Source organism: Zonotrichia leucophrys, chromosome 20 (genome assembly GCF_028769735.1).
Source record: "Zonotrichia leucophrys gambelii isolate GWCS_2022_RI chromosome 20, RI_Zleu_2.0, whole genome shotgun sequence".
Taxonomy (NCBI): Eukaryota; Metazoa; Chordata; class Aves; order Passeriformes; family Passerellidae; genus Zonotrichia; species Zonotrichia leucophrys.
In genome coordinates this window covers 5,985,654-6,000,752 of record NC_088189.1, presented here as the reverse complement: position 1 = coordinate 6,000,752, position 15,099 = coordinate 5,985,654, and the positions used below count along the sequence as shown (strand labels likewise).

Sequence of the window (15,099 nt, the reverse complement as noted above, 5' to 3'; positions counted from 1 at the left end):
GTAGAGTGGTAAATCCCATCTCTGAATGGGTAACAAAGAGGAATGGGGCATGATCTAGGGTTCATGAAAAGCAGTTTCTCCATGGTAGGAAATCCCTTACATCTGGATAAATAGCCTGAACCTCTGAGTCAGCCTCCTGCTACATATTTGGTGTTGCTATGGTCTTCCTTGAAGGTTAGCCTTGAAAAGTGGGGGTAAATATTGGGTGATCATCAGTTGCACAGGCAGCATTTCAAGACAAATGGCAAAGATTTGGTCAACAGTCTAGCTGGATAAAATGATCCTGACTTCTGTGGTGTTCCCATTTGCCAGGTGAGGTTGTTTTATGTGTGGAGGTGTAGTGTGAGCAGGGAGTTCTCCCCAGAGAAAGCCTCCTCTCAGTTGCTTAACACTGAGGTTGTTTTTGGCAGAGATGAAAATGAGCAGTGCTATTCATAATCTGTCCTCTCATCTGTTCGTGTCTAGTTCTGTTTTCTGGAAAATCAGCCACTCTGATCTCAATGTCTTCCTTGCATGTCTTCCTAGGCATGGATTTTTGATTGCTAGAGCCAGTGTGATTTTTTTTCTGTTTTCTACTGAATTCCTTCCCACTGTGGTCCTCATTTCATCTCCCACATCTTGAGTTCTGCAAGGGAAAGGGAGGATGAAACAAAGTGTTACCTCAATGTCTTCTTAATCTGTTGGAGAGTCTGAAAAGAAGGATGACAGACCATGGTTCTTCCAGTCAAAAAGGAGCCTTGGACTTTGGAATAGCTACAAGAGCATCTTTGTTACCTGCATCCATCCTGAGTGTAGTGTTATACACCCTGTGCTTTAGTAGAACTGTGGGTTAATTTTTAAGGGATGTAAAAATAATTCAGATGTCTTGTTTCTGTGGACCCTTGGGTGTCTGCCACCAATCCCCAATGCACAAACTCTTGGGGCAGATGCCAGCACTTTGATGCAGCTCAGGCTGAGTGCTAAAAGCCTTCATCTAGGATGCACATAACAAAATAACAGCACACGATGAGGCAATCATGGAAAACTCAATGTAGGTAAATTAATAGGAAACTCCTTAGAAGCTGTGGTTTCTTAATGTACTAAACCAATGATCTTTAGTCAATAAATGCAATAACACATTCATTTTTAGACAGTAATGTAACTACACCGAGCCAGATTATCATCTCTATCATATTCTGCTTTGTAAGAGACTTTCCCAGCACACTCAGGGACGAGGGCACCTCACAGTGGGAAGAGCACCCAGAGCAGTGAAGGAAAGGTGTTTGCAGAGCCCTTGGCTGGCCTGTGGCTCTCTGGGTGGAGCAGGTTCCTTAAAGGCAGCTTTGGGAATGATCAGGCAGCTCAGAGTGCAGCCTGGCTGCTTTGCTTTGCTCCCAAAATGCAACACAGCCGAGCTGGCAAACAGCAAAGGGCTGGGAGAAGATGCAGAATGTGCTGGTGTGATGTCTGACAGCACTCAACACCAGTCTGGGAGAAGAGGGCTGGGATTTAGGAAGAGATGGGTGATTATAACCGAATGCTGCAGGACAGCAAAAGTTACAGATGTGAGTCTTGCTCCACTGTCCCTCCACTCATCCCTGTGTGGTGGCTGCAGGGATGCTGCAGCTCCAGTCCTCACCACCACAGCAGCAGTGGCTCCCATCCAAGTCTGGCACCGTGGATGTGGATGAGGAAAAGGAGAGGGATTACTCACCATGACAGGATCACTGGCTGATGTTTTGTTTCCCTTATACCCAGGTTTCTCTGCTTTTAGAAACTGTGTTCTCTAGGCTGAATTCACCTTTTAGCAATGGTTTTTTCTGGAATCACTGGAGTCAAACCAGGCTTGAGCCAGGCACTCTCTTGGTTTTTGTTTTAGTCATGGTAAATTTTGTATACACAATTTTATTTTCCTTTCCTTCATGTCTCCAGTAATTGTTGTCTGCCTCTTACTCACAGCAGCAAGCAGACTGGAGCCCTGTGATAGTCACAAAGGCCATCATTCACTCCTGGCACTCTTGCCTGGTTTTAATCAGTTGTTCTCATATGCCACAAGCTCAGCACAAACTCTTGATTTAGAAAAAGCCCCTCATTTACCAACAGGAGACAGCCTTTTTCTCCTGGCCACAGCTTCTCAGAAGAATGAGCACAGATACTGGTTGAGTTTGGGTGCAGAGATGGATCTGGGTCTGTGCTAGTCCGACTCATTCTGGCTAGCTGAGAAGAAAATGAAGTAATGGCTCAAGCATAGTTTAAAATCAATGGCAAGACCTTACAACTGATACTTTTTATTGATCTAGAATTACTGCTAATGTAATGAGTCCACATTTTTTTTAAAGTGCTGATTTAGTACTATAGAGAACTGGAATAAACCCCAAACCAGAGCATTTTAAACAGGAGCTTAAACCTCTGGCATCCTAAGGAGGCTGATGGCAGCTCATTTTGAAGGTCAGTGCTTGTGCCTTCCTCTGCTGAGTGCTGGGACTTAACCAAAATGCAGAGCCCACTAAAGCAGTGAACATCATCCACTTTCGCCAGCATGAACTCTCATTTTTTGACTGGCAATAGAGAAATATCAGCTCAGTTTCTATCCTTTGTTAAATTCAAAACCTGAATATTTATAAACCTTCCCCACAGTCAGCCTGGAAAGGTAATTTTTTGCTATCAAATCTGCTTTCATAGATACCACTTGGAGTGTACCTAGAATTAAATCACAACCTGATTTAAACCTGTGATTTAAACCTGATAGGCTGTTGTGGCTTCCCCTAACCTGTGCCTCTGGTTGCACAGCCACAGATCCCTTTCCCTTCCTCCCCCTGGCACGAGCAGAGCTCCTGCCCCGTGCTCACACTGCTGTCACCACTGTGAGCGTCCGTCTGTCCCTGCTGTCCTCACCTTTGTGTCACCAACACCTCCCACCCAGCTGAGGCTCATTACCATCCTGGAGTGACATCCCAACACCACCTCTCTGGGGCACTCTGCATCCCTGTCCCTCTGCATGACTTTCTGGTTGAGTGAGAACATGATCTTGGATTAGCTGACAACATATATCCCTTTGTATGTCTGTATTTCTTTGGGATTTTTTCCCTACCAGCCCCTGCAGACCCCAACAGCATCCTCCTCTGCAGGGATTGTACTTGCATGTGATTCCAGGTGTCATTTCCAATGAGGAATTGCATGGCAGAAGGAAAGATTCTCTAAGTTGTTCATGGTGTCTCGTGTCATCTATGTTAAAACAAAGAAGTTACATCAAGTGTTGGGTTTTTTTCCTTAGTGAGTACTTGGGAACAAAACCCACCCAGATCTTGATTGTTCATCAGATTTCTATGAGATTTTTTAATGTGTTGCTCCTCATGCTTTCAGGATTAAAACTCTTTGCTTTTATCCCTCACCAAGTTCAACCCTTTCTTTTTTGCTTTTTGTGATTCCTGCAAACATTTGTAGCACATTTGTTGTGGGAATGGAAAAGAGGCTCCAAGAAAAAGGCACTGCCATACTCAGTGAAAGGCAACTGGTTTTGTGCTGGGATTGGTGATGGGAGAAACTCAGCAGAGGATAGGGCACAAAAGATCACTTTGATTCCTGAATATTGCTGTGTTGCTAAAGCATTTTTATAAAACTTACTTTTTAAAAAGGTAATTCAAAGTAATAGCACTACTGAAACACAGTGGATTCAAAAAATGTCATTCTTTAAAATCAATAAAAATAAAGAAAGAAGATCCAGTTGGCCTATTTAGAATCAAATGATGAAATTTCAATCTGGTTTCTAACCCAAGAAACTCAGAGTGAGAATTTCCTTTAAACCTTTGGCACATTATGTACAATGGTTTTGGTGGCAGTAGTAATGAAGGCTTACATCCAGAAAGGTGTTTAGGCACGTGCTTGTTCCTAGCTTCCTGTGTGGATTTGTACATCTGACCTGGATTTCAGCTCTGTTGATCCCATGGCCTTCAGACAGACCCTGCAGATGGGCACCACACTGGAAATTCAATCCCCCGCACTTACCTGAATTAAAATTCATCTTTAATTAGAATAATTCCACCTTTTTAATTTGGTCATGAACAAATTTTATTTTCTCTCCAACCCATCTTTCAATGTGAAATTGCTGCTGAGCTTGTGGCCGCAGCCAACCCTTCCCTGCAGCCCAGGGGATGCCCTCCCCACACAACCCTGCAAAATGCTGCCTAAGCACCTTTCTCTCCCTGTAAACGTTTGTTGTCTCGCAATGTAAAGTGACTTTGTAAAAATAGCACCTTCTTAGTCGACAGATCTGCTCCCTGAGTGTCCTCGAGTCACATCTTCTTCCTTGGCTGGCCGGAGCTGGTGTCTGCTCCTGTCAGCAGGGAACAGCCGGCGGCTGGGAAAAGGGAGCCGCGCTTTGCTTTGCTTCAAAACCAGCAGCCAAGTTCTCACTGAAGAACCTCGTGCCAGTTTTGAAGGCAAAGAAGGGGCCGTGGGGCTCTGACTTTTAAGCTGGTGTTGCTGAAAGACACACCAAAAAAAAAAAAAAAAAAAAAGCAGGTCTTTGGTTGGTGATGTGGAAATTGAAATTTCTGAAATGTTCTTCCCGCAAATTGCGGCAGAGAGTTGGCAGCAGAAGGATAAGTGGCTGCTGCAATGGTACAGAATGCTGGGAATTCAATCCCTGTCTTCACTCAGTTTTGATATGCCTATATATAAAATATTGGCTATTTGTGCAGCTATCTTGCACTGGTTGTCCAAGCTCTAATCAGTGGAGTTTAATCATTGATTGCTATTAAGAAAATATGAAATGATCCAAAAATATTTGCAGTCTGCTTTCCTCAGTGCTGTCTCTATAAAGTTTGTGGTTTCATAAAGATTCACAAAATCTCTTTGTTCTTAAATTTTTGGATAAAAATTCAACATCTCCATTTGGGTGAAAGGCTTTAAATGCAAATTTCAGAATTTGGAAACTAAGTAGAGCTGGGTGGTCCCTATTTCCCAGTGAGATCTCTGTTCCTTTTCCAACCATAATTGCAAAGACTCATGTAGGAAAAAAGGCATGAAAGTGCCATATTCTGGAGTTTTAAAATTTTGCTTTCCATATTTGTGACAGCCATAGCAGACCTCAAGGGAGATGGCAGATAGCTTTTAGATGGAATTTTCATAGGATACAAAGGAGTTGCACAGCGTTTGTATTTATGTGTTTCAATATGTAACTGGATAAAGAGGAACTCTTTGGAATATATAAAGGGGGCAGATCATGTTTTAAGAGGGAGGAAATACAGGAGCTGAAGAAAGGGAAAGGACAGATCTGAGCACCAGAAGTGAAGTTTGCACAAAAGTTTTAAGATGGTGGTTTGGGGTTTTTTTAATTGGTATTTTCTTATTAGCCATAGTGTTTTGGAAGGCAGTTGTGAAAGAAAAGCTTCCTAACTGGTGATCGGAGCCGATCAGTGATTTAAGGAATCATAACCTCATTGTTAATGTCATTCTGTCCCGCCAGCCCTGGCATCCCATGAGGGGCTGCTGTTCAAGTCCTCATTATTTTCTCTCTCTTACGAACCATTCCCATTTCACTCATGATGACGGAAACATTTCTACAATGCTTTCTTTAAAACAAAAATAAAAATAAAAAATACATATTGGAGAAAAAAAAAAAAAAAGCCAACAGCAAAGCTACATGTCACTGCTGCTTGGAAGTGCTCTTGGTTTCTAATGGCTGGTGGGGAAGGACTGCGTGGTTTCCAGAATGACTCCTCCTGCTGTCTCCTTTTTGTCTTTGTTTCAACGTGTTTCTCTGAACAGTCAGAAGGTCAGTTTGAAAGATCGTGTCTTCTCCAGTCCCCGCGGTGCTGGCACCAAAGGGAAAGGCTCTCCACAGGCTCAGGGCATCAGGAGGTCCCCCAGTGCTGACCAGAGCATCGAGGACAGCCCGAGCAAAGTGCCCAAGAGCTGGAGCTTCGGAGACCGCAGCCGAGCCCGGCAAGCGTTCCGCATCAAGGGAGCGGCGTCGCGGCAGAACTCGGAAGGTGAGGGCTTGGGATGCCGTGCTGGACCCTAAATTCCCAGCTGGCCCCAACATCCTGTCCCTCCCCACCTAAAAAGGGCAGAGCTGCCAGCCAAGGTCTTCTCCTTCTCCTTCTCCTTCTCCTTCTCCTTCTCCTTCTCCTTCTCCTTCTCCTTCTCCTTCTCCTTCTCCTTCTCCTTCTCCTTCTCCTTCTCCTTCTCCTTCTCCTTCTCCTTCTCCTTCTCCTTCTCCTTCTCCTTCTCCTTCTCCTTCTCCTTCTCCTTCTCCTTCTCCTTCTCCTTCTCCTTCTCCTCCCAGTCTTTTAGCTTGGAGTAGCCTGAGCAACCTGATCAAGGTGAAGATGTCCCTGCCCATTGCAGGGGGTTGCGCTAGGGGGCCTTTAAAAGGTCCCTTCCAACCCAAACTTGTCAATAATGATTACAAGAGGCAAGAAAACCCCTTCTAATACCCATGATAATGTTTGTATTTCTGTATATAAGGATGGGGAAAGGAGGAAGAGTCAGGTATTGGGACAAGAGGAAATGACCTCAAGGTGCACTGGGGAGGGTTAGGTTAGATATCAGGAAAAATTTCTTGACTAAGAGAGTGGTCAAGCCCTGGAACAGGCTGCACAGGGCAGTGGTGGAGTCACCTTTCTGAAGGGATTTAAAACACATCTAGATGTGGCACCTGGGGACATGGTTTTGTGGCTGGGCTTGGCCGTGCTGGGGGAATAGTTGGACTTGATGATCTTAGAGGGCTTTTCCAACCCAAATGGTATTCACTGGGATTCACTGAAACAGGGATATGTGAGAGCTGCACTTGGCACTGCTGAATGTCACCTAAGCACATCCTGGGAAATGCTCTCATCTGGATGCTCAGCAAAGGCTTCTCTGCTGCTTCCCCTGGGATTGCTGTTTGTGATCTGCCTCATCTTTCCTTGTGCAGCACTGGCACAGGGAACGGTAACGTGTTGTGTTTCTCCTTCCCTGTCCCAAACCCAGAAGCAAGCCTCCCTGGAGAAGACATTCCTGATGAGAACAAAAGCTGCAACTGCGAGTTTGTGACAGAAGATTTGACACCAGGGCTGAAAGTCAGCATCAGGGCCGTGTGGTAAGAGAGGGAGAGGGGGGAAGCGGTCCAGAAAAATAAATTATAGAGAAAAATGAGAAATGTAAAGCCTGAGAAGTGCTGGCGATTGCTGACATGTGTGTGCTGCAGGCTGCTTTTCCCCTGGGTGGCCTGCCCTGCTTTACAGACAAATTTGCCAGGAAGGGCAATTTTTGCTTAGGGAAGGAATAAATGGAGAAACAGGAAAATCCCCCGCAGGGATGCATCCAAATGACAGTTCTCACCAGCTCTGAATGTAATGCTGACATTTCTAAAAGTGGTGCAGAGAGCACATGCACAGATGACAGTCCAAGGGGCATCAGGGACCCCCTGGTGCAGACAGGGCTTCAGCCACCAGCCCCCGCAATCCCCTTCCTCTCTCCTCTTGCTGCATCCTCCCCCAAACCCACAGGGTTGGGATTTATTCCATTTTCCCTCCAGAGCAGCTCCCTGCAGTGTTTTTTATCCGCCACGAAGCAGGTCAGGCTGCACCCAGGGATGTGTGATGATTTTGCTCTCTGTCTCCCGCAGCATTATGAGGTTTCTGGTCTCCAAGCGCAAGTTTAAGGAGAGCCTTCGGCCCTACGACGTGATGGACGTCATCGAGCAGTACTCGGCTGGGCACCTGGACATGCTCTCCCGGATCAAAAACCTTCAGGCCAGGCAAGAGACCCCTCTCTTTGCTTCATTTTCCGCTGCATTTTGTTTACTGTGGAGGTATTTTCAGGAGAGACACTTCTCTTTGCAGCTACAGCTTATTCTTTTCCTTTTTGGGACAAATCCCCATGGAACATCAGTGCTTATGGCTGGAACCCACAGGGATAAGCAGGTCTTTAGGGCAGGGACTGCCCTGAAACTCCCATACTGCCCATCTCAGGACATACAGAAATCATGGCTCATCCTCCTGCTTTATTTTGGGAGCTTTTGGCAATATGGTTTATCCCAATATGTATCTCCATGGTCCTCCTGGCAGGCTGCAAAGGTTTGGTGCCCAAGGTTTAAGGCTGATGTGGGTCACTTGGTACCTTTATGGGAGTGAAATAAGACAAAATTTAGTGTCCTGGCTGTGGCCCTGCTGCCACAGACACAGAGAGCAGTGAGGAGGAGGCAGCAGCTCCCTCCCACCGTTGAGATGCTGAGCCGCTTCAGGAGGAATCCCTCCTCGGATGGCACAGTCTGCTGAAATCCATGCAGATGGGAGTGTCTCATCCAAGCCCACCAACGTAGGTGGGGTTTAGCTGAGCTGCATTTCAGCTTCTGTGCTCAGATTTTAGGGCAAGATGTGCTCATTTTAATAGGAGAAGGAATGTGGAAAAGCGACAAATGGAACCGAGAAGGTTCCATGTTTTTCATGTTTCTCCTGGAAGAAAAAAAACCCTCAAACATGTTTGATTTCTTGAGCAGAGGATCAAAGTTTAATCTTTCAGTCTGACCACTTTTCCCTCAGCCCTGATGGGAAAAGCAGACCCCAAGCCTCCAACAGCCCTGGTTGTGTTGGCTCAGCAGAAGTGGCTCCAGTTCTGCAGAGTTTGAAGGACACCCAGAACTGTGGCAGGCCTTGGCCATGGGCAATCTCCAGTCAAAAAAATACACCATTTGCTTTTACACTTGGAGAATGAAATTGCTTCCCTTGATGGCTGTGGCAGCCCAGTTTCCCCTAGAAGCCATTGAGGAAGTTTTCCTTTAATTTCAGACCCATTTAAGTCCCCGGTAGAGTCAGCAAATATGAAGGAAAAAGAAATGTTTGTATATGCAAACAGCTGACATGAACCTCAGGAATGAAAGAGGAAAATTGTCTTGGGAAAAAGAGGAGTCTCTGTTCTGCCATGAATCTCTCAGAGACCATTTTAACTCTGCTATTTTTGATGTTCAAGACGCAGAGGTAACTTTCTCAGCCCTGCTGCACACTGTGCTTTTCCCAGAAGGAACATTCTCCCTTGCAATGGAGACCAAAATATCCTGGAGAATTTCCTCTGTGTGAGCCTCTCACTCCTGCTCTGAACAAATTCAGTGATCACAGATCCAAGATGTGTAGCTGAATATAGAGGGAGAAGAGAGGAGGAAGGGATTGAGATTTCCTAACTTTAGTAACCCGAACCAAGAGGCCTTGAGGCCGCCTCTGCAGTGGTCCTGGGCATTTGGATTGTCACCTGTGCTGACTCCAGGTGGGATGCCTGAGTCTCCAGCACCCTGAGGGCTGTGGCAGATTGCCTCACCACCCATGCAGGTCTCCCAGTCCTTCAGGGACATGTTCTACAGAGACAAAGCAGTTTGGTTTGCTTTTTTAGGGAGGTTGGGGTACAGAATTGCAGCTTTCAAAGACCAAACTGGATTCTCCTCTTAGCTGTAGGTCTAGGACTGTGAGGATGAGGCTCTGGGGCTGGACAAGGCCACCACCCATCCTCTCACAGGGAAGCCAGGAGGACCAGGAGCTGCTTCAAAAGCATGAAGCACCTGGGTTTGGGATCCAGGCAGCTTCCTTGGTTTCACTGTCCCCACGGAGCAGGAGATCAGTGGTGGTGATGGGAGCAGACCCCTTTGGGGCCACCCTTTGGGCACCAACAGGTCCCATGGCTGGGCACCTGCCCAGTACAACTGGAAGGGCCCCCTGCAGACAAGGGCATGGCCAGTGTTGGACCTGAACCCATATGGTGCACCCCAGAGAGGGAGTCATGGGGCACCTTGGAGAACAGAGATTTTAGTGTCCCTTTCCTCCATCAATCAGAGCCCTGTGTTCTGCCAGTCCAGCTCATCAGGGCTGGCTCTGAGCTCCCCTAGCCAGGGCTGTGGTGGATTAAAGCTGCATCCAAGCACATTTCTGGGGTGTTTACATGTACTTTCCTCTTTAATCAGTAAAGCCTGTGTCACTGTGTCTGCAATGTGCTCTTTTCAGTGTTGTGTTCACATTGTCTCGTGTTCCATCCTGACACCTTGCCAACCATGGATGTCTCCCATTCATTGAGTTATCCAGCCCTGCAGCGTTCCTCGCCGACTCCCAGCAGCTCATGCTTCCCTCAACTAGCTGAGGATGTGCTCTCTAGCACTGGAACTGAAAGGAGGATGAATATATGTTGTTTCATATCCAGCCACCTCAATGGGATATTGCCACACATATGCAAATATATTCCAGAGGGTAAAGCATGGTGCCTGTTATATCTGGGGCGGGGGGAGCTCCTAATGGTGATGCAGTGGTGCCTAAATCTCCAAATCTTACCCTGAGGGGGGTAAGACTCTGGTTTTTCACCAACAACCAGGTGGTAGGCGAGAGCCTTCTGTTTTCAGCGGAATATATTTTCAATTTCTCTCTCTTTCTCTCCCTGTCCTTCTGTTTGTCAGTTGTTTCTTTCCGCGACTTTTCTCTGACCAACTTTTCTCTACGTGTTGCTTCATTATGCATTTTGCTGGTGTCTTTTCTCTTATTTACTTTGCCAGGATAGATATGATTGTGGGTCCCCCACCCCCTTCAACTCCCCGGCATAAGAAGTATCCAACCAAAGGACCCATGTATTCTTCCAAAGAGTCTCCCCAATACTCGCCTAGGTTAGGATTCACCAAAATGCCGCTTTCTCCGGAATTTTTTTTCATTTGCTTAATGTCAAACCCCCTTCATGCCAGTTATATGACGGCATTTCTCACTTAGCAGTGCAGCCTGCTAAATCAAGACTCACTTGCTGCTCTGGGTGTGCTCTGATTTGCCTTCAAGCCAGAGGGGAACAAAAAAGGGGATGTTCGTTCAGTCATCAATAACCATCAGTTCCTTCAGCGAGCCTATTTCCTATTTTCAGTCTTCTTTGAGGTGTTAGAAAGCTAAATTGTATCTTTTTAAAAGATCTCATATTTTATCAGGCTGTCTTCAAACGTAGAAGGTGGAATATTTACCCACAATGCCAATATAAAGTGAACAATCCACTTCCTAAAGGATGACACCATCCACACACAAGCAAAGGAGCCTCTGCAGCTCTTGGGACAATTAAATGAATTTATTTCAGTGGGCAGAGTAAGAATGAAGTGTTTTGTAGCTGATGAACACAGTGATCTCTATTTCCTCCTGGTGCCGTTCTACTGACCATGGAGGAAAAAATTGTGTTAAAGTACTACAACCATGGGACTCATATTCTGAAAAATAAGAAATCAATCCTGATTTTCCAAGCAAAAGGAGCAGGAGTCAAACCCAGCCCTCAGTCACACAGCGAGATAGTTGTCATTAAGTTCTCTCTAAGTAAAATTATATCTGAAGCTCATGCATTGAGGAATATATTCTCCCAAAAATTCCCCATTTGGGGCATTCTGAGGTCTGGGCAGCAAGGCCATGAGCTGGGCTGTATTTTCTCCTTGTACTGAGACCAGCAGAGCCCAGGTATAAATATTTGCCAGAAAGTAATTTTCCATGCAGAAATAGTAGGTGATTTTTAAATGCAGTAAGCTTAGCTTCAAATATTTTCTTTCCCTAAATATATTTGCCTCCCTAAGAGCTAATATGTGACAAATCTCTTGATTTTTATTTAAGCTGCTCTGAGTAATCTTCACTAGAGAAATGTAAGTAAAAAGAATATTGAAAGCTTACCTTTTCCCACTCAGCTAGCTCAAACATTAAAAAAATTGAATTTTCTAGAAGCCCAAAGCTTTATGCTTGAAAAAAAAATGCTTTCAGAAAAGTAATTTTTCCCATTCTTCCTCCTTGCCAAAAGAAGTCTTTGAAAACAAAACAACCTTGCTATCTGCAGAAACATTTATATTTAAATTTAAAAATACATATTCAAATGGATTTTGTTGTATTTAATCTTTAAGATGATATGTCCGACAAGCCTTCACTAAAAGCAAGATTTTCATGTGAAAACTTGTGCCTCACACATAGCAAAGGTGATTAATGGATCTGAGGGGAGGAGGCCTCAAAATGGAATATTTATTTTATTCAGTCCAAGACTGTTGCTGTATCAGCTTCATGCTAATGACTTTCCCCTCACCATTTATACAATTTCTAATACTGATTTAAAAATCTTTGCACATGCCCACAAGGCTCCTGGGATGTTTAGATTTTTTTTTGTAATTTCTCCTTTTTCCAATGATTTTTTTTTCATTTCCCCCTTATCAAGCCGTGCCTGCAGAAAGCAGCAGGATACAGAAGGCTGCTGAAATCTCTGTTCCCACCCATGAAAAGGCATGTGCTACACTTAATTTTTGGCAGTTTCATCCTCCCACAGACACCAGCAGCACTTGTGAGGTGCTCAGGGGGCTGATGGGTGGGAATCAGTGCTCTGATCCAAAAACCCTGGGTCAAGCTCTGCTGCTGCCATGGTCTTTGTCCTATGAGATCCCCATGGATGGCTCCAACCTCTCCTTTTCAGTCTGCACCCCTTGTTTTAGCCAAATTCTGCCCAGAGAAACATCATGGGAGGGATGTCCCATGAGCTGCCTTCACCCTATGGATTGCTCAGTTCAGCCAAAATCTTTCTGGAAGCAGCTCCCAGCAAAGTCAGGGGGATCCTGGTAGGTGCCCACAGCTGTGGTTTGGCTGGTGGTGTTTGCTCCATGCTCTGCACACAGACAATTTGGATAAAATTCCCTCGATCAGCTGATTTAGCCTAGAATAGGTGCAATCTCAGCTGTAATTTTTAGAAAACAGTTGTTGATCTAAATTTGTCCAGGGCAAGTTTTATTGCCAAATGAAGGGGTAAGTAGCCAGTCCTGTGACATGGATGAAGGGGGTTTGGCTTCAATGCCTGGATTGTTTACAAAAATTTATAAGAGATAAAGGGGAAAAAAAGGAAAATACTTGACTATCTATTCCCAAACACTTCATTTTTATATCATTTGAGCCGTTTGACCTTTTGATGTCTGCTTCTGGCCCGAGGGTGACAAATTACACCTCTTTGCATGCACTGTTAGCATGAAGCATAATGAAGCATGAGAAAACCTGCACTGTGGCTGATGCAAGAATTTACATTTTTTTTGTATCATTAGAAAGAAGGAAAGACAGTAAAGTCCACTTTAAAGAGCAATCCCCTCTTCTTTCTCCCTCCCAAAGTGAGGCCCAGCAGAGCCAACCAGGGACAGCAGATGGCACAGTTGGTTGTGCATCCTTAGAAATCTCTGAATCCTCTTCTGCCAGGAAAGGAAGAACATGGGGCTGGCTCTTCCAAAGCTTCAGCTGAATTCTTCCCTCTGCACAAGTGTATTTGGCACAGCAAAAATAAGTATTGAGAAGACACAAATCTCCCCGTGGCCTGTAGTGTAAGAATGGGGTAGGCACCCCAGAATATTCTTGGTCCTTTGTCATGCAGTAAGAATATAAATTATCCCCTTCTGCTTCCTATAGTGGAATATGTTCTTTCTTCTTCATCTTTTGAGCTTTGTTGCCCAGTTTGGACAAAATCTCAAAATCTTGTAATGGCTAAAAGGACCTCCTGCTCTTGGTGGTTCTGAGCTAGGTGCAGGTGGGTTGGGGAGCTCACAAGGAATTTCCTCTTTCCTCTTATATCAGATAAGGCACAAATGAAATCTGGGCTTTGCTGAGGGTAGGAGCACTCTCCTGTGCTCCAGCTTGTGCCATGGGAAGCAAAGGGGTGGGAGACCTTGACACTGGTTTCTCCCATAAAGAAAGAAGGACTTGGTTCACCTTCTCCGCTCCCTGCACTGAAGCCAGAGGCCCAGAGCTGCCCCCCTGCACCATCCTTGGTGCTGCTCTGCCTCCAGGCAGGGAATCTGGCTCTGCTTCCTCAGAGCTGTGGGAGGCAACCACCACAGGAGTCAGGGCTGTGTTCAGGTGCAGACACAAAGGGAATGAATCAAGCAGGAATTCTGGGCTCTGGTGTCAATTCTATCATGGGAAAGGCATTCTGAATACTTTATGGATGAGCTCTGAGAAGGGCTTCAGCCCTGCTCCTAAATCCTAGCAGGTCTAAAGGCAAGTTGAAAGTGAGCAACAACTTAGTGCTCTTCTTAGTGATCACTCCAGCAGTGAAGTGCCAGCTGGCCCCTGAAATGGGCCATGTGAGGGTCACTCACTGGGCAGCTCTTCTCTTCAGATATGAAAGACAGCAGAGGTCCTGCCTTGATTTCTGCAAGGTTAGAATTAGGGTTAGAATGCAATGTTGGGTTCTCCTCTCTGTGTCACAGTCTGTCCTGCCTCCCTGCTCCACTCCACAGCTCCTGAGGGACGTCTCATTTCCATGAGTGGACATATTTCAGTGTCACTGTGCTGCTGGATGCGACAGGAGGACAGAGCACCGCGATTGTTCTCGGCCTTCTGCAATACTCAATAACATTTAGACTTTGGGCCTCTTTAAACTCGTGTTCATTCTTTTACCAGTCTACTTGCTTGTGCATACAGGAGAGGAGGTCATACAGTGGCTGTACCACGCCTTGGCTTGTGATTCCCCACCAAGGTAGCCCGAGGTACCCAATTTAACAGCTCTTTGCTTACATGGTAACGACTTTGTCCTAGGATTTCTTGTGCTGTATGTCCTGTCAGTAACTGCATCCCTCGTGGGGAGTTCCTGTAAATGTCAGTGACTTCCTTCTCCCATTACAAGAGAGAAATAAGGCATGCATATTCCTCACACTTGTAATTCCAGCACTTGGTGCTCCTTGTACTCCTGTGCTTATATTGCTAAGCAAAGGATCAAACATGGCTTTTTAAGCAGAACAGAATTCTGTCACATCCCTGCCCAAATCAAGTAGCTTCTGGGATCAAAGCTAAACTCTGAAACAATTGTTGGCTTATATTTTCTGTCTTTGGTATGATGTGCTCATCCACTTCATCTCTTTGAGCCAGATCTGGTGCTGTAAAGTGCTGTTGCTCTAATATAAGCTAAGGGAGCCACGCTGGTCCATTCCCACTGGTACCTGTCCCTCAGTGTCAACAGCCAACATCAGTATGAAGTCCCTGTCCAATGTGAAGCAAACAGGTGGCTCTTGTGTTGGAAATAGCCTCACGTCTCATTCCTTTCCTTGGTTTTTGTTTGTTCATTTTCCCCTGTCTGTCTGTGTTCAGCTCCTTCCTTTTCCTCCTCCTGGTGCATGGACCCATGGCCCACACG

At 45.6% G+C, this 15,099-nt stretch overlaps 1 protein-coding gene across 8 annotated transcripts in view; it reads left to right on the top strand.

The window, feature by feature from the left end:
- KCNQ2 (potassium voltage-gated channel subfamily Q member 2) overlaps positions 1 to 15,099 on the top strand; it is a 73,914-nt gene that overhangs the window by 46,355 nt on the left and 12,460 nt on the right. For 3 of the 8 annotated variants that reach the window (XM_064730057.1, XM_064730056.1, XM_064730061.1), the window contains 4 exons: positions 5,749 to 5,972; positions 6,955 to 7,063; positions 7,592 to 7,723; positions 10,493 to 10,600. In XM_064730057.1, coding sequence (XP_064586127.1) covers positions 5,749 to 5,972; positions 6,955 to 7,063; positions 7,592 to 7,723; positions 10,493 to 10,600 — 573 coding nt within the window. The remainder of the gene's footprint in view (positions 1 to 5,748; positions 5,973 to 6,954; positions 7,064 to 7,591; positions 7,724 to 10,492; positions 10,601 to 15,099) is intronic. The other 5 variants (XM_064730060.1, XM_064730059.1, XM_064730062.1 and 2 more) reach the window with 3 other exon arrangements.